The 22263-nt window shown below is 47.3% G+C and overlaps 1 protein-coding gene across 2 annotated transcripts in view; it reads right to left on the bottom strand.

Moving 5' to 3' along the window:
- The window catches only part of CRISPLD2 (cysteine rich secretory protein LCCL domain containing 2), a 68035-nt gene that overhangs the window by 7412 nt on the left and 38360 nt on the right, over positions 1–22263 (bottom strand). For both annotated transcript variants that reach the window (XM_082438435.1, XM_082438436.1), the window contains exons 9-14: positions 19230–19296; positions 18612–18742; positions 16421–16464; positions 14087–14159; positions 11637–11712; positions 4386–4519 (exon numbers count right to left, since the gene is read on the bottom strand). In XM_082438435.1, the coding sequence (XP_082294561.1) occupies positions 4386–4519; positions 11637–11712; positions 14087–14159; positions 16421–16464; positions 18612–18742; positions 19230–19296 (525 nt within the window). The remainder of the gene's footprint in view (positions 1–4385; positions 4520–11636; positions 11713–14086; positions 14160–16420; positions 16465–18611; positions 18743–19229; positions 19297–22263) is intronic.

Genomic DNA, 22263 nt, shown 5'->3' with positions numbered 1-22263 from the left:
TTTTCAGATGCCCAACCCTCGAGACTCCCGGAGCTCACAGTGGCTACCGAGTGCTTGAAATGCAGCTCGCCCAAACTGAGATGTGCTCTGTGTGCAAGATACCCGGTAGGTCTCCCAGCTCTTATGAATAAAGGAGAGGGCAAGTTTCTCATCAATACTTCTTCTATTCATATGTATTGAAGATAATATTTTTGATACACTGGATTAAATGAAATATACTCTAAATTCTCCCTTCTGTTTCTTTTTACTGTGATCACTAGAAACTTTAAAATCCCGTATGTGGCTCGTGGTACGCGTCTGGGACATGCCGCGGTAAACAGAGGCCCCTGAGGATGAGGAATTTTGTCTCTTCTGTCCCTGCCATGGCTCCAGCCCCGAGCACAGTGCCCAGCACACAGGAGCTGCCCCATAAATGCTAGTTGAGCGAGTCTACTATTTGGATAAAGGTCCATCCACATATATACCATCAACCTCTGTAAATAGGTTATATCTGTTAAAACCAAGTGACCAAGGATGTTATCTGTCATTGTGTGGTATATTTCCCAATCTCATTCTAAAATCTGTCTTAAAAAATGGTCCTGGTCTCAGAAAAAATCCTGAACGGATATTCATTCAGGTGTCCAGCTTCTTTCCGAGAACATTTGGACAAACCCTGGTCCCAACATCTAAAGCTCTTCCACACCCCTTTTCCTTCCCTTCCTTCATGGGCACGTGTGTGAGAGAGAAAGTGCCTGTCCTCTTACATTATCCCAATTCTGCATGGTCATCTTTCAAAACTTTCAGGAAATCCTCCTCTAAAAACAGACAATTGCTAAACCAAAGCCACTCTGAAGCAGAAACAACTTTTGGCCCATGTCCTGAGGATTCTGTATAGGAGGTTTTGTTTGTTTGTTTGATGGATTGAAGGATTCCCTAAATTTAGAACGCAGCTTGCTGTGAACGGGTTGCTATATGTCCAGTGTCCACGTCTCCCTTGGGACCGCTGTGACCACTCCAGGGTCCCAGCAGACACTGGGGACAGAGCCACCCTCTGGCCCCAGGCTGGGTTCCCAGAGTTCCTAATGGGAACAGGCTCTGGGGAAATTTCTCAGCCCTCGTCTCTACGCAGAGGGCCACTGAGGTCCCATCTAAACGAGGGGAGGATGGGGTATGGCCCTGCCTGGGGCATCCAGATGTCTCCGCAGGACCCATGTCACCAGGGAGGCACCTCCAGATAGTAAGATGGGGCCCCGCTTGGTATACTCAGCTCCCTGGTACCTCCCTCCATAGCCATGATGCCTGTGCCCTGCTACTGATGTTATTATTTCTGCATGGTCTGTCCCCCAACTAGATGATAAGTCCCACCAGGGCAGAGATAAGCCTGTGTGTTCCCTGCTAGGTCCCAGTGCCTGGGACATCGTAAGGGCTCACCACGCGTATGCCACCTGATGGGCGAGTGCAGGTGGAAAGGATGGATGCCAGGGCGAAAAAATAATTCCTGTAGGATGCTTTTGCCCTAGTCCAGAAGATAATCCATGCAGGCTATTTCCTACAATCGAGTTACTTGCCCCTACGTGAAAAGAACCATAGCGTCTTGAGGTTTGCAGCAGGCCTTAGAGGTTATGTCATAGCAATGAGGCCAGCAGATCTATCAGACGCTTCCTCAGAGCCACTGGGTGAGTGCTTTGCACATACTGTCTCATTTAATCCTCACAGTAGCCACTGATAGAGGAGGAACCGAGGCGTGGGGAGACTGCCCGCCCAAGGACACCCAGCTGGGGAGCAGTGCGGCGGGGCCGCAAACACCATCGGACCCTGTGTGCCCTCCTGGCCTGGCCTCTTCCCTCTGTACGTGCAGGGCGGACTCTATCTTCCTGGTGCCCACGGATCTCAGCACCGGTCCAGGCCACCCTGAATACGTAGTAAACCAAAGACCCTTCATCACAAACTATCAGAATCACGGACCGTGCCGCCTGTGTGCCAGGGGCGTGGTCACCCTTGCGTCACCCTCACAGTAGCGGCTCTCCCCCTCCAGTGGGCATCAGGACCCCCGGAGGGCAGATCCACACAGACTGCCCAGCCCGTTCCCCGAGTGTCTGTCTGAGGTGGGCCGTAGGGTGTGCTTTCCTAGCAAGCTCCCCATTGATTTGGATGCCACTTGGAGACCCACTGTTTTACCACCACCCCAGGGGGTAGGTGCTATCATTTTCCCCTCTAAAGCTTGGGAAACTCACCCAGACATCACCACAGATTTCAGCACGCAGGACCTACTCAGGGGGAAAGGGTTCGAGAAGGAAGGGAAGCAGACTCTCCGCTCGCTAAAACTTTTCTGAATAGTGCGGAGGGCATCAGCCACCTTGGGGCCTGGGGAAGGCTGCCTGGAAGAAGATATAGTCGGCCTTCCGTATCCGCGGGCTCTGCGTCCGTGCGCCCACGATTCAGTCATCCGCGGCTGTGGAGTCCGTGGATGCAGACGGCCTCCTATGCTCTGACATTGTATATAAGGACCTGAGCATCCGCAGATTGGGGTATCTTTGGGGGACCCTGGAACCAGGGCCCCGCGGATACCAAGGGGCCACTATACTTATAATGACAGCGCAATTTGGGCGGGTCCTTTGGGCAGAGAGAACTACAGGTGGTGGGGGAGTTAACAGTGGGGAAGAAGACATCTTGGGGGAGCCCCTCTCAGTCCCTAACCCTCCCCAGACACCCACCTGTGTCCCAGCCCTGGGATGGGGGTGGCGGCTGCTGGGGCCTCCTCTCTCTAAGGTGGGCATAGAAAACAAAGCCCAGCCTACCAGCTTCTCACCAAGACAGTTTCTCTTAAAGGGGCACCAAGAGCTCAAGAGATTGGTGTCCTGGGATTTCTTTCCAGCCTGGCCAGGAAATTCCACCTAATCAGCTGCTTCATTTCTCTCCCATTAAATCCATGGGATTTCCCTTCATCAAGCTTCTCCCAGAGGGTGCAAACTTTGAAGGAGAAAATGCAGAAGCTCTTAACTCTAGCTCTTCGGGGCTGACGGCCGTGACGGTGCAGCTCCCTCCCCACCCTGGGATTCTGCATCACTTGATTCTGCAGGGTCTTCCCATACAGCACCGTCCTGAGGCTCAAAGCACCCCAGGAGGCTGGGAGGGTGGGGACAGCCGAGAAGCTCTCTGGAGCCGTGAAAGCCCAGGCTTCAAGGGACCCAACATATTTTGTATTCTTGATTTTACATTCCTTTTCTAAAGCGGTCCCTCAAATATAAAATCTTCAGCATTCCCCTCTGGTATGGGCTGAATTGTGGCCCCCCAAGTTTATCTGTTGAAGTCCTAGTCCCCGGTACCCTCAGAATATGACTGTACTTGGGAGACGGGGACTTCAAAGAGGTGATTAAATTAAATGCGGTCATTAGCGTGGGCCCCAATCCAATGTGACTGGTGTCCTGGCAAGAAGAGCTAGGCGGGGTACTTCCCTGGTGGCACAGTGGTTAGGAATCCGCCTGCCAATGCAGGGGACACGGGTTCGGGCCCTGGTCCGGGAAGATCCCACATGCCGCAGAGCAACTAGGCCCGTGAGCCACAATTACTGTGCCTGCGCTCTAGAGCCCGTGAGCCACAACTACTGAGCCCACGTGCCACAACTACTGAAGCCCACGTGCCTAGAGCCCGTGCTCTGCAACAAGAGAAGCCACCACAATGAGAAGCCCGGGTTTGGTAGTGATTCCAAATGAGTTACACAAGGAAGAGTAACCCTCGCTCACCGCAAGTAGAGAAAGCCCGCGCAGCAGCAAAGACCCGACGCAGCCAAAAATAAATAAATTAATTAATTAATTAAAAAAAAAAAAAAGAAGAAGAAGAAGAGCTAGGCAACATCTCCATCAAGCCTCCCAACAGCCCCCTGAAGGGGAGACTATGGTTATCCCCATGTCACAGGCGAGGAAATGGGAGGCTCCCGTGGCCTGCTCAAGGTCACAAAGCTGGTAAGCAGACCCTAGTCTGTTGCACTCCAGACTCGGCTCTTATTTATGTAACGAAATGCAACTACATTCTGATGTAGCTGTACATAACCATTGTGTGACTATAATTTGATCCCACTGTTTTGTTGGGGACGTGGGCAGGGGGACGCACACACACATATAGAAAAAGGACCCTTCTTTGGGACACGCGCCAAAAATCTCAGCAGCTCTCCCAGGTGAGACGTAATGGATGGCTGTTTTCCTTTGGGCTTATCTGATGCCTCTAAATTGTCTACAGAACATGTGCTGGTCATAGAAAAAGTTCTCATTGTGAAAAAAGAAAGGAAGAGAAAAGAGAAGAACAGGCTTGTCCCCGGTGTTCTGATACTTTAAAGGGCCCCGTCTTTGGCCCTCCTCCAACGCCCCTCACTGGCCTTGGGTGTCGAGAGTCCGAGGACACAGCCCTACCTTTCAGACTGAACTCCGTTCCTGAGAGAGCCCACGTAGATCTCCTTTTTGTCAACGGGCATCACGTCCACGTAACCCCCGCTCTTGTTCCTGATGACTCCTGCATGCACGGCGGTCCTACAGATGCTTGAACTCTGAAAGCCCAGGAAGAGCTGTGATCAGTGTCAAGGTCAGGTGCTCGGGTGAAGCCCTGTTGGGGTCAACCGTTACTTGGCCTCCTGGCTGGTGGTCAAGGAACCCCTAGGAAGTAACCATGGCCTAGGAAGTAACCGTGGCTACCTCGATTCCTCAGCGGTCTCTCCAGGGAGACCTGGCCTCATCCATCCATTCATTCATTTGTTCATTTTATCGACAAATATTTTCTGAGCACCTACTATGTGCCGGGCACTGTACTGGATACAGGAGGATTCAGCGGGGAACAAAATAAAGACTCTGCCTTCATGGAGTCAAGGGAGACGGACAAACAAATACACAAACAAGGGACGCAGGCTACGAAGAAAACAAAACCAGATCATGAGATAAAATGACTGGTGGAGGGGTCTCTTTTAGAATGGTTAACAAGCGAAGACGGCTCTTGATGTGACATTTGAGCTCAGATCAGAGTGACAACACGGGAACCAGCCACAGCCATGGGAATATCTCTGGGCAGAGCATCCCAGGCAGAGGGAGCAGCTCGTGCAAAGGCCCTGGGGTGGGAATGAACTTGTCGTGTCCAAAGTACAGAAAGAGGGAGAGGGTGGCTGGAATACAGTGAGTCCAGCAGAATGTGGCAGGAGACGGGGAGAGGTGAGAAGGGGCCAGTCACGTGGGTCTGTGAGGGCCACAGGGTGGGGTCTGGGTTCATTCCAGGTGCCAAATGAGCCACTGGCTTTCAAGCAAGGGTAGGATGTGTTGTTTTCTAAAGTCATCACATCATCTAATTCCTGGGTAACAAAACTGTCGAGTTAAACTTTCATTAGGGTCTTAACTTATCCAATAGAAAAATGGTCCTCAGATTGGATTGTCTGAGAGTAATTCATCAACATTTCCCAAAGTTGGGGAAATTCATTCAGGGGTGGGGTGGCTGGTGCCTGCGAAAGATGCAGGTTCCTGGGCCTCACCCTGACCTACTGACTCAGAACCTCCCCAGGTGAGGGCCAGGTGATGCTGACACCCACTCAAGGTTAACAACCAGGTAAGTAGCACCCTCCTGCCTCTTCCACGGTCCTTGCATCTGGCCTGTGCTGGAACCTGACGCCGGCCTTGGCAGTGAGTCCCCACCCTCACTGCAGCTCAGAGCCACCTGCAGCATCTTTATGTGAAGATGATGGCCAGGTGCCCACCCTTCCCATCCCTCCCCCCCCCAGATTCAACTGCTCTGGGGTGAAGCCCGAGACTGAGAATTTTAAACACTTGCTGGGTGACTGTCAGGTGCAGCCGGGGCTGCAGACATGAGTGGAGCTAATTCATCTGTGGGGCGAACAGCCTCCTTCATGGTAAGTGGAGCTATCGTCGACCCTGAGCTTATTAAATACCAGTCTGGGCTGCCTTTTGTTTGTCATCTCATTTAATCTTCCAATGACATGGGGGACTACTGTTATTCCCACTCTACAGGCCAGAAAGCACAGGCTCAGTGAGATTAGATGACATTGCCAACGCCCTGCAGACAGTTCAGGGTTTGGTAGTGATTCCAAATGAGATCTGGCGGACGTCAAAGTCTGTGCTTCTATAGTCGGCAGAATAACGGCCCCCAAAATGCCCATCCTCATCCCTGGAACCTGTGGATATGTGACCTGACATGGCACAAGGACTTTGCAGATGTGACTAAGTTAAGGACCTTGAGATGGGAGAGGATCCTGGATTACCCACGTGGGCCCAGTGGAATCTCAGGGGTCCTTAAAAGAGGGAGGTGGGAGGGTCAGAGGCAGAGAGAAGCAGCATGAGAAAGACCCAACAGCCTTTCAGACTGTCAGCTCCTGCCACGTCCCTTCAAATTCCAGGTCATTCCAGACAAGTTACTGGTTTTGCAGAAGAAGGAAAAAATGCTCACACCAGAAGGCCCCACCCTGCCTGCTCCCTGGGAAGTTAATACTGCTGTTGAAAGGTGGAGAGTCTCAGAGTTGAAAGGCACCCTCATACTAAAGACGGGAGAATTGGATTTCTTGGTTTCCAGCACTAACTGACTTGAGTAACTGAAGGCCAGTTTTTCTAACCCCACACAAACATGTCTTGTCTTCAGTAAATAAATTAAATGGATGAGGACAGGGTTCCTTAGCCTGAAGTGGGCTCTGGGGGTGTCTGTGGGGCCCTGAGGCTACAGGCATAACTCTGTGGGCCTACAGAGTCAGCAAGAACTTTCGAGGTTTTAGCACCGAGCCCAGGAAACCCCACCTCCCAGGCAAACTGGGATGGTTGGTCAACCCTGTCGGCACAAGGAAGCCTTTTTATCCCCCTGGAAGAAGGATCCACAGCTTTTCAGTTCTCAGAAGGTTTTGTGCCCCCAGAAGATTAAGAAGCAATAGATCTGCCGCCATCTAAAAGAGAGGCAGGGAGACTGTGGAAATGAAATGATCATTGTAGAATCCTTCGAAGTTCGCTGTGAGCGGGGCTGAGCGGTGGAAGCGAGCGTGGGCGGGGCTTCTCACCGGCAGGCAGAGCTGGGATTTTTTTCTGTCTCCCTCAGTATTGCTCACTCTCTGAGTTACCAGCCCCAGGGCCTGCCTGGGGAGGCACATCCTCTGACAGTAGCTGCTAGGAGGTGGGCGCTTTGGTGCTGTGGCCTCTGTGACAGTCCTTTGCCCCGTCCCCGGAGGATTTCTGGGCACCAGAGGCACAGAAGTTTCCCATGATAACATCAAGTGGAAACCACACACACACAGCCTGATTCTCCTCCCTGCACGGGCCCAGCGATCACTGCACACATCTCCCACCGCTGATGCCGGACAAACCCTTTCCTCCCCTTTCCCCCTCCCTCTTCCCACCCCTCTCCTCTCCCTGCTTCTTCCCCAGAGGTACAAGTTACCTGCTTTCTCTCCTCAGGACCCAAGGCAACACTGATATCTGAATATTTATTAACAACCACTATCAACAAAGATCTGGTCTCAGCAACCCTGTCCCCACCACTTGTTGGCTGTGTGGTCTTGGATGACCTATTTTAACCCCTGGAGCCTCTATTTTCTCAGTATAAAGTGAGGATCAGGGTCTTCCCTGGTGGCGCAGTGGTTGAGAATCCGCCTGCCAGTGCAGGGCACACGGGTTCGAGCCCTGGTCCAGGAAGATCCCACATGCTGCGGAGCAACTAAGCCCGTGTACCACAACTACTGAGCTTGCGCTCTAGAGCCCGTGAGCCACAACTACTAAGCCCAAGTGCCACAACTACTGAAGCCCACACGCCTAGAGCCCGTGCTCCGCCACAAGGGAAGCCACCGCAGTGAGAAGCCTGCGCACTGCAACGAAGAGTAGCCCCTGCTCGCCACAACTAGAGAAAAAGCCCGCGTGCAGCAGCGAAGACCCAACGCAGCCAAAAATAAAATTAATTAATTAGGGCTTCCCTGGTGGCGCAGTGGTTGAGAATCTGCCTGCCAACGCAGGGGACACGGGTTCGAGCCCTGGTCTGGGAAGATCCCACATGCCGCAGAGCAGCTAGGCCCGTGAGCCACAATTGCTGAGCCTGCACGTCTGGAGCCTGTGCTCCACAACAAGAGAGGCCGCGATAGTGAGAGGCCCGCACACTGCGATGAAGAGTGGCCCCCACTTGCCGCAACTAGAGAAAGCCCTCGCACAGAAACGAAGACCCAACACAGCCATAAATAAATAAATAAATATTTTTTAAAAATTAATTAATTAATTAATTAATTAATTAAAGTGAGGATCATCATGGGTAACCCTTTTGAGCATTTACCACGGTGGGCCCAGTTCTAAGTGTTTCACATGATTGATATGGTAATCCCCCAGTAACCTACAAAGTAGGTATTATTATTATTATTATTATTATTATTATTATTATTATTATTCTCTCTTAACAGGGGTTAAATGACTTACTCCAAATCACTGGGCTGGCAAACAGCAGAGCTGCGACTGCCACCCAGAGCCAGCAAGCTGCAGACTACTCTACAGGGGTCAGTAAGAACCTACGAGGGCCCATCGAGACGGTTAAGTAAGATTAAGGGCTAAACGGAGGCTTGCACAAAATAAGTGCTCAATAGATGTTAGTTGATAAGACAAATATCACCATAATCATCACTCTCACCACCACCATTATCAAAAATTCTCAAGGGACTGTCATCTCTAACTCAGTGGTCCTCAACATGTACTCCCAGACCAGCAACATCAACGTCACCTGGGAACTCGCTGGAAACGCAGATTCTCTGGCTCTACCCCAGACCCCGTGAGTCGGAAACGCGTGGGGTGGGACCCGGAACTCTGTGTGAACAGCCCTCTGGGGGATTCTGATGCGTGCACGAGTGTGAGAATTTATCCAGCCACCGAGGGAGACAGGACAGACAAGAAAACTGAGGTTCAGAGCAGGGAAAGGCTTGTCCACCATCCCACGACCGGTAAATGTCACAGCTGGGGCTTCAGTTTGCATCTTCTGACCCAGACTTCGTTCGTCGGCTACACCCTGCTGCTTCTCCTGCCTGCAGCTCACCACAAAGCACGGGCTCTGCCAGCTAACGCACTCCGGGGGAGCAGGCAGGAACTGCAGGCATTATTAGGCCCTTCGAAGGTCTGGAGACAACTCTCCCAAAATAAATCTCTCAGCTACACAGACATTTTCCAAAAGGCATCATCATTTCCCAGAATACAGAGTGACCTAGAAACCAAGGCCAGAAAAGAACCTCTGAGATGGAGGTAGCTTTCTCTTTCTCCCTTTCTTCCTTCCTTCTTTTATTCTCTCAAGAGCTGTTTAAGCACTGACTACTGTAGTATTTTTGCTGATTTATTCTTTCAACAAACATGAATAGAACAATTATTGTGTGCCAAGCCCTGCCATGAGCACAGTGGTTCCAAAAGCTCAAAACCCTAGTGAAGAAGTAAGAGACTGTCTACAGGTTTTCACAAACAGGCCTGTTCACACCTGTGTATTTTTGAGTGTGGGTGCATTCACACAAGGCAGGACAGGTTAGGGAAAGAACAGACCCTAAGGCAAGATACACCCTCATTTGCATCTCGCCTTTGCCATGTACTAGTTGTGTGATTTGGGGCAGGTTATTCTGAGCCTCACTTTCCTTCTCTGTAAGACGGGGATAACAATACCTAGAGACAGTGTTTTTTAAGAGCCTAAAACATAGTAAAAAGTAGCCTTATAATATTACTAAATTTTTATCAAGTTCTCCTTGTATTTCTAAGTGATTTTTTCTTTTTCTCTTTTCTTTTTCTTCTTCTTTTCTTTATACGTTTAGCTGCTACACTGTTTGGAGCATACAGATTTGATTTTCGTATCTTCATAAATTGTACCTTTTGTGCCACTGCATAACGAATTGTCTTGTCCCATTCAGTATGTTTAACTTTAAATTCCACTTCATCCGATAGCAATATTGCCACTCCTGGGACTTCCCTGGTGGCGCAGTGGTTAAGAATCCACCTGCCAATGCAGGGGACATGGGTTCGAGCCCTGGTCCGGGAAGATCCCACATGCCACGGAGCAACTAAGCCCGTGCGCCACAACTACTGCCTGTGCTCTAGAGCCCGTGAGCCACAACTACTGAGCCCATGTGCCACAACTACTGAAGCCTGCATGCCTAGAGCCCGCGCTCCACAACAAGAGAAGCCACCGCAACGAGAAGCCCGTGCACCGAAACGAAGAGTAGCCCCCGCTCACCGCAACTAGAGAAAGCCCGTACGCAGCCAAAAATATAAATAAATAAATTAATTTAAAAAAAATATTGCCACTCCTGCTTTATCTATTTGTTTCTTTGTATTTTGCTGGAATCATTTCGCTCATCCCTTTATACTTAAAGCACTTGAAAATCGAAGACGCTGTCTTCTAGTAGCAGATTTTGGCTCCAACATTTAGTATAACAATTGATACACAATATTTTACTCCTTCATGAAACTTTTAGAGCTCAATTTTGAATCAGCAGCTTTCAAGGAGAAAAAAAAGACTCATTTAATCGGGAAAGAAAAAAAGATGGGAGTGGGGGGCAGGCAGCCACGAAGGTCGTTTTGACTTTGCAGAACTCGGTGAGCTCACATTTACAGGCCTCCAGAATAAATGAAGGCAGATGGGGGCGAAGGCGATGGTCGTGGGTGAGGGAGAACGGTAGAAATGAAGGCTGAGTAAAAAATGTCAGCTGGGGATGAGCGATGCTGATCTCCTCATGGACTTTTAAATCTAGAAGATTTCCTGGACTAGAAAATCCCAGCTCTGGCTCATTCTACAGAGAGATAAGCAACTTGGCCAGAAGATCAAATAGTCTGTTGGGCAGAACTGTGACCATATTCACATCTTCTGGGTCACCGTGTCCCTAAACCCTGGACCACTGGAGCGAGAAGACTACTTTCTGTAGGATTCACTTCAGAAAAATCAGGCTATGCAAACGAAATGTTATATATAGGATGGATAAACAACAAGGGCCTACGGTACAGCACAGGGAACTATAGTCAATATCCTGTGATAAACCACAATGGAAAAGAATATGAAAATATACATATATATGTGTAACTGAGTCACTCTGCTGTACAGTAGAAATTAACATAACACTGTAAATCAACTATACTTCAATAAAATTTTTTAAAAAGAAAAAGAAAAAGAAAAATCAGGCTAAAGTTAGGAGGGAAAAATGGAAGAATAGACTCCAATATAATAAGAGTGGTTATTAACAAGTAGTAAATTGGAGGTAGTTTGTATTTTCTTCCGTGTGCTTTTAGCTCAGTGTGTACACAGCCAAAAAGAAATGCAGTGAGTAGGGTGGATGAATAGCTATAAATGCATCAGGAGAGCCAGAAAGGTTATTAAATATCTGGGGGAATGAAGCGTGTGATGCACGGAAGCCTTCACACGAGAAAAGCACGTCAGCAGAGAAGCAGAATTCAATTTACCGAACTCTGAAGCCATCTGTGTAAAAGGAGGTACACCTGTGTCTGTATTCATTGGCACACATTGGTGGAAGTTCAAGTATTTCTGTAAATGGAGAAACTAGGGCAATGGTAGCAAAAAATGAGTGATCTAAATTTAGCTAGAGGCACAGGAATGGGATCTCAAGTTTCTGGTGTCCAGACCTTGGAATGTGGTTTCTGTGGGGTGGCAGCTGAAAAGGCCAGAATACTCACGTCTGCATAGATGTTGGTTCCAAGCACGGGAGCCCAGTAGGATGGTTCATCTTTGCAGTGCGCTGGACAATGAACTCTGGAAAACAAGAAGCATTTGGGTGATGGTTATAATCAGCAGAAAACAAAATTTCTTGAGAAAAGCAGCTGGCCCTCTTTATTTGAACGTCAAGATTTAAGTACTTAGGTGAAAGGCAACTACCACACGGTTTACTCTTTAAGAAAAAACTATGCCTCTCCTACCCTAGCAGTGATAAAGATATTCTTCCTTAAAAGTGCATATAGAATTTTAAAACCCCATATGGGGAGGCATAAATTGGGAGACTGGGATTGACATATATACACTACTATATATAAAATAGATAACTAATAAGGATCTACTGTATAGCACAGGGAACTCTACTCAATACTCTGTAATGGCCTATATGGAATAGAATATAAAAAAGAGTGGATATGTATGTATAACTGATTCAGTTAGCTGTACACCTGAAACTAACACAACACTGTAAATCAACTATACTCCAATAACATTTTTTTTAAATAAGTAAAATTTTTAAAAATTGTAACTAAAATGAAAGGTTTTAAAGGTTTTTGGGTCATTTGCTGGTTGATTACTTGATTAAAATTGCTGGTTTACTCAGTGTACCTTAGTAATACATGCTTTCTGTTTCTTTTTTCTGACCAGTCACTTATTAATAAAATGGAATATCTTTATGGAATAAAAAAGGCCATACGACAAGACCTGTACAAACAGCAAGGTGAAAGGAAATAAAAATCTAAGAGAGGGGAGTATGGGATTGTAAGGGCTTGTTCCTCCCATTCTTGGATGTCGGCTGGTTCATACTGTGGCTACATTATGGAGATTACAATCAATAGATATTTTCAAAGGCCACTTCCCTGTGTAGGGGAGGAAAGGGTGGGGGCCTTCACCTCCGTGAGTCACAGAATATTCCAGGCAGGGGGCACTGATAACCCGGGGCAGGAAGGGTTAGCTCACCGCTGTGGCAGTCAGCACGTCCCTGCCATAGGGGATGAGGAGAGGGCCTCAAACTGGAACCTCTCACACCAGGAAAGACCGTGAGCTTTACTTAAAAAAAAGGTCTTTTGTCTTTATCCAGAACAGGTACACCGTGGGCTGGAGCCCAGGGACCAAGGAACCAAAATGGCAGCCAGAAGCCCCCAGGCTTGTGAGTAGCAAAGGGGAGGATTCAGGAACCCCATCTGGTCCCCTCACTGGCCCCCGCCCGGGGCTCTTCCCTGCTTACACATTGGGGTTCTCCACCTGTTAGGTTTTTGTTTTGTTTTTGTTTTTGTTTTGGCCATGCCGCACAGCTTGTGGAATCTCAGAGCTACATAACCCAGCTTCTGACAGGATCTAACAGGTACTTTGGAGATACCCCTTCTTTTGTTCTGATGCACCATCCTCCCAAAACTCAGCCAATTAAGGTTTGGGCAGATGCATGTAAAACCCACTCCTTAGACAAACAAATTGCGGTACGTCCACAGAATGGAACGCCACTCGGCAACATGAAAGGATAAACAAGTCACCGATTCACTCAACAGCACAGATGTATCGCAAAGCACTGTGCAGAGTGGAAGAAGCCAGATACACAAGTCTCCGCGCTGTGACGGCTCCATGTATATGAGATTCCAGAAAAGGCACGATTGTAGGGACAGAAAGGAGGTCAGTGGTTGGCAGGGATAAGGGTGGGAGTTGGAGGGAGGGGGGTGGACTACAAGAGAACTTGCTGGGGTGATGAAAATGTTCTCTGCCTGGATCGTGGTGTAATTTGTCAAAACACATCGAACTGTATCCTTTTAACAGGTGGCTTTTGTTGTGTGTAAATTATACCTCCAAAAAGCTGAGTTTTAACGAGCTAGTTCTAAAGTGACCCATAGAAAACATAACAGATCAAGTACAAGAATCAAAGAGCTGATTCCAAGGGGACCAGTGGCACCCAGCTTCCAGAGTTCTCGACTGATCTAAGAGGCCAAGGATGACAGGTCCCAAGGTCTGTCTGGGGGCTTGGGAAGAGCTTGGTGGCAAATGAAGTCAAATACGCTCTCCTTCAAGTGGAGGTGACATCGAGAAGGGCAAAGTCATCTTTTCAGTTAAGTTCCCAGAGCAGGGCCCTGGGGCCTGGCTACACACGGGGCTCACCCAGAAGCTTCTAAAGATGTGGGTGTCCTGCGGGGCCACGCCCGGAGACGGGGATTTGTTCTTTTAATGCCTCTCAGGCAATTCCAGTGTGCAGCCAGGGTTGAGAACGAGTGGTCTCAGGGAGAGGTCAAGGGGGTCCTTGACTCGGAGCACAAAGCGACTGACTTCCTGGGTGGACACACAGCAGGGCCACGTCTAGGACTCAGCTGTGCATGGCAGTGACCCGCAACCCCACCTGGCCCTTCTTCTCTCGGCCCCCACGTTTGCCGATCCAGATGCCAGGGAGCCTTACCTGGGGCAGTGGGTCCCCGGCCTCTCATATGGGCAGAGCTGGGCCACGGTGGTGTAGCAGTCTAGGTCCTGCTCTGTGAACAGGAACACATAGGGGAAGGGTCAGGTCACGGGCAAGCCTGGGCCTCAGGCTACTGGCCTGTGAAACAGGCTGCTGGACAGCGGGTCCTAGGGGTTCCTTGGGCCCCCGAACCGGGATGAGAGCCGGGATGAGGCCCCAGTGCTCCTGGCACCTCCCCCAGGGGCACTCTGGGGATGAGATAAAGCCCAAGGCCCAAGTGTTTTCACAGGTCAAAGGTGTCAGCACCCTAAACAGTTTCTCTGTGGGGCGAGCAAACTTTTCACTTGGATCGTGCTTTTCCACCTTGAAGCCTCTGCCTCTAGTTTATCCTGCTGGAGCCTCATGGCGGGTATTATACTCATTATACAGATGGGGAAACTGAGGTCCAGAAAAGCTAAGAGACCTCCTGAGGCTGCACAGGGCATGGTTGAGGGTCCAGGTTTCTAATTCCCAGCCTAGAGCTCTTTGCTCACACCCTTCCCAAGGGGCAGGTGACTCTTTCCTTCAAGGTCACACGTTGTGTTTTAACAACAGATGTAAGAAAGCGGTTCTAATACTGGCCACCTGTAGTCTCTGACAGGCTGTCCTTGTCCGGTCCAGGGCTCGGCAAACTCTTTCTTAAAGAGCGAGAGAGTAAATATTTCCAGCTCTGTGGGCCCTCTGGTCTGTGTTATAACCACTCAACTCTGCCATCGTAGCAGGAACCAGCCACAGACAATGTGGAAAGGAATAGGTGCGGCCAGGTGCCACTAAAACTTTATTTACAAAACAGTCAGCAGACAGGATTTGGCCTTGAGGTTTTGTTTTTTTTTTAAAGAGAAAAAAAATTTATTGCAATATAAAACGCACTTATAAAATGTCCACAGAAGGCATGTAATTCTTCACTGCTATATAAATTCACTGGGAATACTTTATTCACCTTCTATTGTTATGATGACATCACCTAAAACCCTGGGCAAATTCTAGTTTGCCCACTCTTGGTCCAGCCTATCACTTGGATGGGCCAGGGGTCTATGCAGCAATCCAACAAGGGGACTGGTTTACTACACCAAGGGTCTGCTGTACAATGGGATGCTGGGGAAATCATTAAAACGAGGTTTAGAAGTCCACTTAAAGGCACAGACGACTATTCTTGATATATTATTATTTGAAAAGAAAATCAGGTTACCAATTCCATTTCAATTTTTAAAAACATATCAATGTATACATTACCAATGTATATACTCTTAAGGCAGAGGGAAAAGAAACACTACAGATATCCACCAAAATGTTCAGAGCAGTTCTCTCTGAATGGTGGAATTTAGGTCTTTTTTTCTTTTTTTCAACAATTCTCTGTATTTTTAAATTATCTGGAATAAACAGACATTACTTTTGTAACAGGGGGAAAAGCTCCCATATGTTTTTATAAAGATATCTAACCAGATATTCTTGTATCCAGGGTAAATGACAAGAATTGCTTTCCCAAAGGAAGAAAGGGTCAGTGGGCAAGGATCCAGGGGAGGGTCCAGGGGAGGGTGCTGGGTGGGGCACCCTGGCATCCCTGCCTGCCTGAGACTATTCCAGTCAAGTGCCCGGTCTAGGCAACTATAACCCAGACCCCAATTCTGGTGACAGCGTGCTCTCCCGTAGATGCGTGTCACCCTGCCAAATGAACATCCCGGAGGCCATCCAAAAAGCTGGGCCAGAGGCAGCAAGTATGGGCCACGGACTTCCCCACGTTTCCCTCTCTTGCCCATAGCAGACATTACTAATCTATCAAGCTCCGTGCTCTGCTGAGCCCAGAATGAGGCCTCCGAATCCTTCTCAAAACAACGCTCCAGGTAGCCACTATCACTCACTAGAAATTGACACTCCCTATGCAACCTATTAGCTACTCTAGACCCAGGCATTAGTATTTCTGTGACAGTCAGCTGGGAACCCATGCCTGTGTTTCAGGTTAGCTATCTAGGTCCATTGCGAAGTTCAGATTTTTTTTTTTTCACCATGCCCCACGGTTTGCGGGATCTTAATTCCCAAACCAGAGACTGAACCTGGGCCACAGCAGTGAAAGCACCAAGTGCTAACCACTGGACTGCCAGGGAACTCCCCCTAAGTTATGATATTTAAAAAAATTAGTTAAAGAATCGACCTCCTCAGGAACCTCTTAAACATCTTTACAATGTTGAGAACAGCACATGGTAAACATTAAATCAATAACTAAGAGGAATGAAATTCCAGGGAAACCCAAGATAACCTGTGTATTGTGGTCATATAAGAAAAGACTGGCCAGCTTACCTTTTACGTTTGACACCGTGAATGAGCTGGAGGACTTGTATTTGCTGTAAAAGGAATCATTAGGTAAATGCAAACAGAAATGCGTCTACAAGTACACGCTTGTTCCTGCACTTATTTTATTTACGGCCTCAACTTTACATTTTCCTACTTGTTTCCCATGAGCCTGAAAGCCCTTAGGACATTCCAGAGCAGGATCTAGAATGAGAACATTCTAGAGCAGGGCTCGTTAATCTTCTTTGTGCCAAGGATCCCTCTAGCAGCCTGGTAAAGCCTATGGACACCTTCTCAGAACAATGATTTTAAAATGCAATGATAAGTTTAGAAGATTAGAAGGAAATCAGGTATTATTCATATCATTATCAAAGTATTAAAACAAATTTGTGTTAGCGTAATAGCTGTGCATCTTTATTAATGTATTAAAAACAGAATCTAGCGGCAGGTCTTCTAACTACTGTCATTCGGGGATCGTGACAGCAGAGACTGTTTCAAGGTGTCTCCATCACGTGGATTCCTACCCGTGAGAAAGTCACTGGCCCTACGAGTACTACTCAGACTGGAGGCTAACATCCATCACGGAAGAAAATACCACATTTCAATTAGAGGTTAGTGAAACTAAAGCTTTAATTTGCTTTGCGTTCACAGACTCCCCGACTCTAATTCTAAGACGTGAAGAACCCCACTCTAGATGTAAAGTTGGCCATTGGAAGGGACCAGAAATGGATTCAGGACAAGGGTCCCAGGCAAGGCAGGACCTGAACCCTTGGTCAAGCCCACAGCTCCATTGGTGGCGGGGCTGAGCTTCATGAAGGCTGGGGTTGAGGTCACCCAACCGATCTCTCCATGAATATTTTCTTTGCTTTCGTTTAAACTTCCTTGCTCTTTTTTTGTTTACATAAAATCCCCAGCTAAGACAGAAGAAGGACTATTGCAACACTGCCCGAAGAACCAGGCCTTTCCAAACAGAATGACTCACGTAGTTTTTGAAATGTTCTGAGTGGCCTCACTATTTGGAAGGGACATGGACGTGCCACCTTGTAACTATCACAGGAGCGTCTGCTGGGTGCCTTCCTGCTGCAGACCCTGGGATGGGCACTGACACGGGGGTCCCTGACATGCTGCCTCGTGGTGGGTTAGCTGGGTGTCAGCCCTGGGTCCTGCCGTGGCCCTCATTTATAAATGAGGGTACTGCCACCCTGACGCGATGAAGAAGCCAGCCCAGGTCACGCACAGGGAGAAGGCAGAGCCGGGTCTGTTTGACCCTAGAGCCCCCAGTGGGTCCCACCAGCTCCTGGTCACCTTATGCCTCAGATGCCATGGACAGATCAAGACACGACCTCCTGCTGTTCTTCATGGTCCCCCCACCCCATTAACCCCCAAAAGTCAGAATGGAGAAGATGGTCTGCCCCGTCAGCCATCCACATACCTTACATGAAAAACATCTTGCAAAAACAAGTAAGTATATTTAAGAAATGAAAAGCCTCGTTCTCAGGGGGAAAAAAAAAGTGCCAATCAAGAATTAGCCTACGGGTGGGATAGGGAGGGTGGGAGGGAGGCTCAAGAGGGAGGGGATATGGGGATATGTGTGTGCATATCGCTGATTCACTTTGTTATACGGCAGAAACTAACACAACATTGTGAAGCAATTATACTCCAATAAAGATGTATAAAAAAAAAAAAGAATTAGCCTACAAACTCAAAGATACCATCAGTCATTACTGAAGTGTCTGAAGAGTTCTCAGGGACAAGGAAGGGAGAAAAAGCAGGATTCAGAACTCATATCAGACTGCAAGACTATATGCTTTTGAAGGTCATGTACCTAGATTATCTCTGGGAAGTGGGAATGAAGAGATTAGTATTTCCTTATTTCCGTTTTTCTGTATCTTAATGGTTATGTGTACACTTCATAATTAAGAGCAGTGTTAATTTTAAATACACAATTAAACTTTCCTAACACCTACAAAAACAAACAAACAAACAAGAAACAAAACTCAACCACATTAAACACACACACCGAAACCCACTGGGATGAAATAGGTTAAACGGCCTATAGGGGAGATTTCTGAGTTATGGGATTAAGGTCATCTTTACTGTTTTCCTGCTTCTTTATATTGTTCAGTACTTTTCAAAGTTTCAACAGTACTCTCATAATCGGAAAAGAAGTTTTCAGGAACCCTGATCACCGAATAGTTACCTCAAAGACTGCACGCCGTTCCTCTCAGACTTGACGAAAAAGGGGACCTTCCCATTCCTGGTGACGTCCACCAGGCCTCCCTTGTCGTCCAGGACCCCGTAGTGAATGGCGGCCCGGCAGATGCTGGACACCTGCGGGGGACAGGCCAGACTGTAAGTACATCTGAATTCACCTTTGTCTGCGATCATTTCCAGAAACACCCAAGATGTTTGTCCTCAACCCACAAAAAGCCAAAAAGCCGGGCCAAGACTCGCCCCACTTCTCACTCTGACTGCACTCTATAACACTTCTTTGTTCCTGGGGGTACTTATCTTTAAGAACTCATCCGAGTTGCTTTACAAACTAAGAACAGGGACAAACAGCCCCTTCTCCCCATCCAGTGGAGCATTTAACACTCGGGCTAAAATGGAGACTGGTCTGCTCGAGGGTCAGCCCCAGTTCCCAAAAGTGGCTTCACAAGTTTGTGACCCCAGAAACACACACGGATCAGCTCTACAAAAAGGGGGGTTTGACTAAGGAGCGGGAAGAAAATCTGTTCACCTGAAAACCAGCCACCTGCTTTTAAAACATAGACAGGAGTCCACACAAGCCACTTAAAGAAATGCTGGCCATACTTACGCTTTCATAAAAGAGAGTCCCAAAGATCTTTGCCCTGTTGTGCAGGCAGCCTGCTGGGCACTGGTACCTGATGGAGAAGAAAGAAGATGATTTTCAGAGGTAAACATGTTCATGAAACCTCATCATGAATTTATTGCGGTTTTTTCCTTCAATAGCTCTATTATCACATATAGAAAAGCGTCAGTGATATAGCATGCATTGTTTTGGAGCAAGTCACAATTCACCCAGGCTGAAGTTTCTAGTCACGCGGACACAGTTAGATTCAACTTGACCTCCTTAAAGACTATTTTCACGTGCTTCGGGTTCAAATTGAATAGATGGACAATTCTATGAATAGATGGACAGTTCACAGAATAAAGACAAATGGCTTCAAAGGCACCAAAAAAAATCCTCAGACATCAGTCACCAAAGACGTGCAGACTGAAAGGAGGTGGCATTTTCCAGGCGTCAAGGGTTTTTTAATAGAATAAAACTAAATGATGGTGATCATGTTCACAAATAACAGTTAATCGTTCCAGAAAGCCTTCAAAATTCATATCCCTTAAACCACAAACAAAACGAAAAGACGACCTCTGCACTGGGAAAAAATACTTGCAAATGATGCTACCAACAAGGGATTAATTTCCAAAATATACAAACAGCTCATACAGTTTAATATTTTTTTAAAAACCACAACCCAATCAAAAAATGGGCAGAAGACCTAAACAGACATTTCTCCAAAGAAGACATACAGATGGCCAAGAGGCACATGAAAAGATGCTCAATATTGCTAATTATTAGAGAAAAGCAAATCAAAACTACAATAAGGTATCACCTCACACCAGCCAGAATGGCCGTCATTAAAAAGTCTACAAATAACAAATGCTGGAGAGGGTGTGGAGAAAAGGGAACCCTCCTACACTGTTGGTGGGAATGTAAATTAGTACAGCCACTATGGAGAACAGTATGGAGGTTCCTTAAAAAACTAAAAATAGAGCTACCATACGATCCAGCAATCCCACTCCTGGGCATATATCCAGAAAAGATGAAAAACTCTAATTTGCAAAGATACATGCTTCCTCCCAAGACAAGGAAGCAACCTAAGTGTCCATCAACAGATGAATGGATAAAGAAGATGTGATATATATATACAATGGAATATTACTCAACCATAAAAAAATAAAATAATGTCATTTGCAGCAACATGGATGGACCTAGAGATTATCATACTAAGTGAAGTAAGTCAAAGACAAGTATATGATATCACTTACATATGGAATCTAAAAAAATGATACAAAAAAAAATGATACAAATGAACTTATTTACAAAACAGAAACAGACTCACAGACATAGAAAACTTATGGCTACCAAAGGGGAAAGCAGGGGGAGGGATAAATTAGGAGTTTGGGATTAACATATACCTACTACTACTATACAAAACAGATAACCAACAAGGACCTATACTGTATAGCACAGGGAACTATACTCAATATCTTGTAATAACCTATAATGGAAAAGAATCTGAAAAACAATATATATACGTATAACTGAATCACTTTGCTGTACACTTGAAACTAACACACTATAAATTAACTATACTTCAATTAAAAAAAAATTCATATCCCTTGATTCTTGAATCTCCCAAGCAAAAAGACAGAAAGTCACACCTCCATGTTATTCCAACCATTTGTAATAGGGAAAAACTGGAAATAAGTCAGCAGGTGTCAAAGGAATAGCCAAATATATTTTTGTGTGGCCAAATGTCAGAGTATTATGCAGCCACTAGAAATGAAGTTTTTGAGGAATAGTTATTGACTTGGGAAAATCTTAAGTGAAACCAGTACCACACAAGATCGCGTAACAGTATTAGCCTAATCAGCACACAGAAACTACATAGAATTGTTATGGATGTTCACGAGATTCTGGGACACTTATTCTTTCCTTTATACTTTTTTTTTGGTTGTTGTTTTCCTGAATTACAATGAGCAAGAATACCTTTTAAAGTCAGAAAAAAGTCCAGTAAATATTATTTTTGTAAAAGCACCACGTACAGAAAACTGATGTGCCAGATGGTGGGACAGCTTCCAGGAGCTGCACCGTGAGCGTCCTTGCGGTTGCAGGTGGGCTGAGTTCTATATCTTGACTGGAGGCATCTAACAGTCTTCATGTGGACAGACCCCTGCCTTTTCCGTGCTTGGGGAGGGTCCCATCTATCCCCAACCCTGCAACTCTTTTGATGTCGACAACAAATGTTCTCCAGACCCTGTCATTTTTTCCCACTGAATATTCAGGCGTGATGCTCTTGTAACAAGCTTGCGGTTCAGATAGGCACATCACCACCAAGGGGCAACTCGGGAGCGTTCCGGGAATCCCAGACCTGTGAGTTTGCAGAGTGGAGACCCCTTCCGGTGCGAGGGGACAGACGGTTATTCCACCACCCTCATTGCCACGTCTTGCTTATCTCACCAACAAACTGCCTGGATCTACTTTCGTAGCACTTGCTGGCCCATCGCCAGCTGCTCGTGGGATGACGTACGAGCCCCTTGAACATCTGATCCTGGGCTGCTCTGTCTGTCCCAGGACACTCCTGCCAAAGTCTGAGTGATGCACTGCCCTGGTAAACCAGATCCCAAAGTCCCCATGGTATAAAATAGGACCCTCTCTTTTAGGTAATACAATATACCTTCTCTTTTAGCATGTGCTTTAAAGAACACGATTCAGGGCTTCCCCGGTGGTGCAGTGGTTAAGAATCTGCCTGCCAATGCAGGAGACACGGGTTCAAGCCCTGGCCCAGGAAGATCCCACATGCCCGTGCAACTAAGCCCATGCACCACAACTACTGAGCCTGTGCTCTAGAGCCCACGAGTCACAACTACTGAACCCGCGTGCCACAACTACTGAAGCCCGCGCGCCTAGCGCCTGCGCTCCGCAACAAGAGAAGTCACCGCAATGAGAAGCCCGTGCACCGCAACAAAGAGTAGCTCCCGCTCGCCGCAACTAGACAAAGCCCGTGCACAGCAACGAAGACCCAACGCAGCCAAAAATAAATATAAAT

Source organism: Balaenoptera physalus (genome assembly GCF_965194825.1).
Source record: "Balaenoptera physalus genome assembly, chromosome: 19".
Classification (NCBI taxonomy): Eukaryota; Metazoa; Chordata; class Mammalia; order Artiodactyla; family Balaenopteridae; genus Balaenoptera; species Balaenoptera physalus.
The sequence above is the reverse complement of the archived record's forward strand: the minus strand, read 5'-3'. Positions and strand labels throughout refer to the sequence as shown.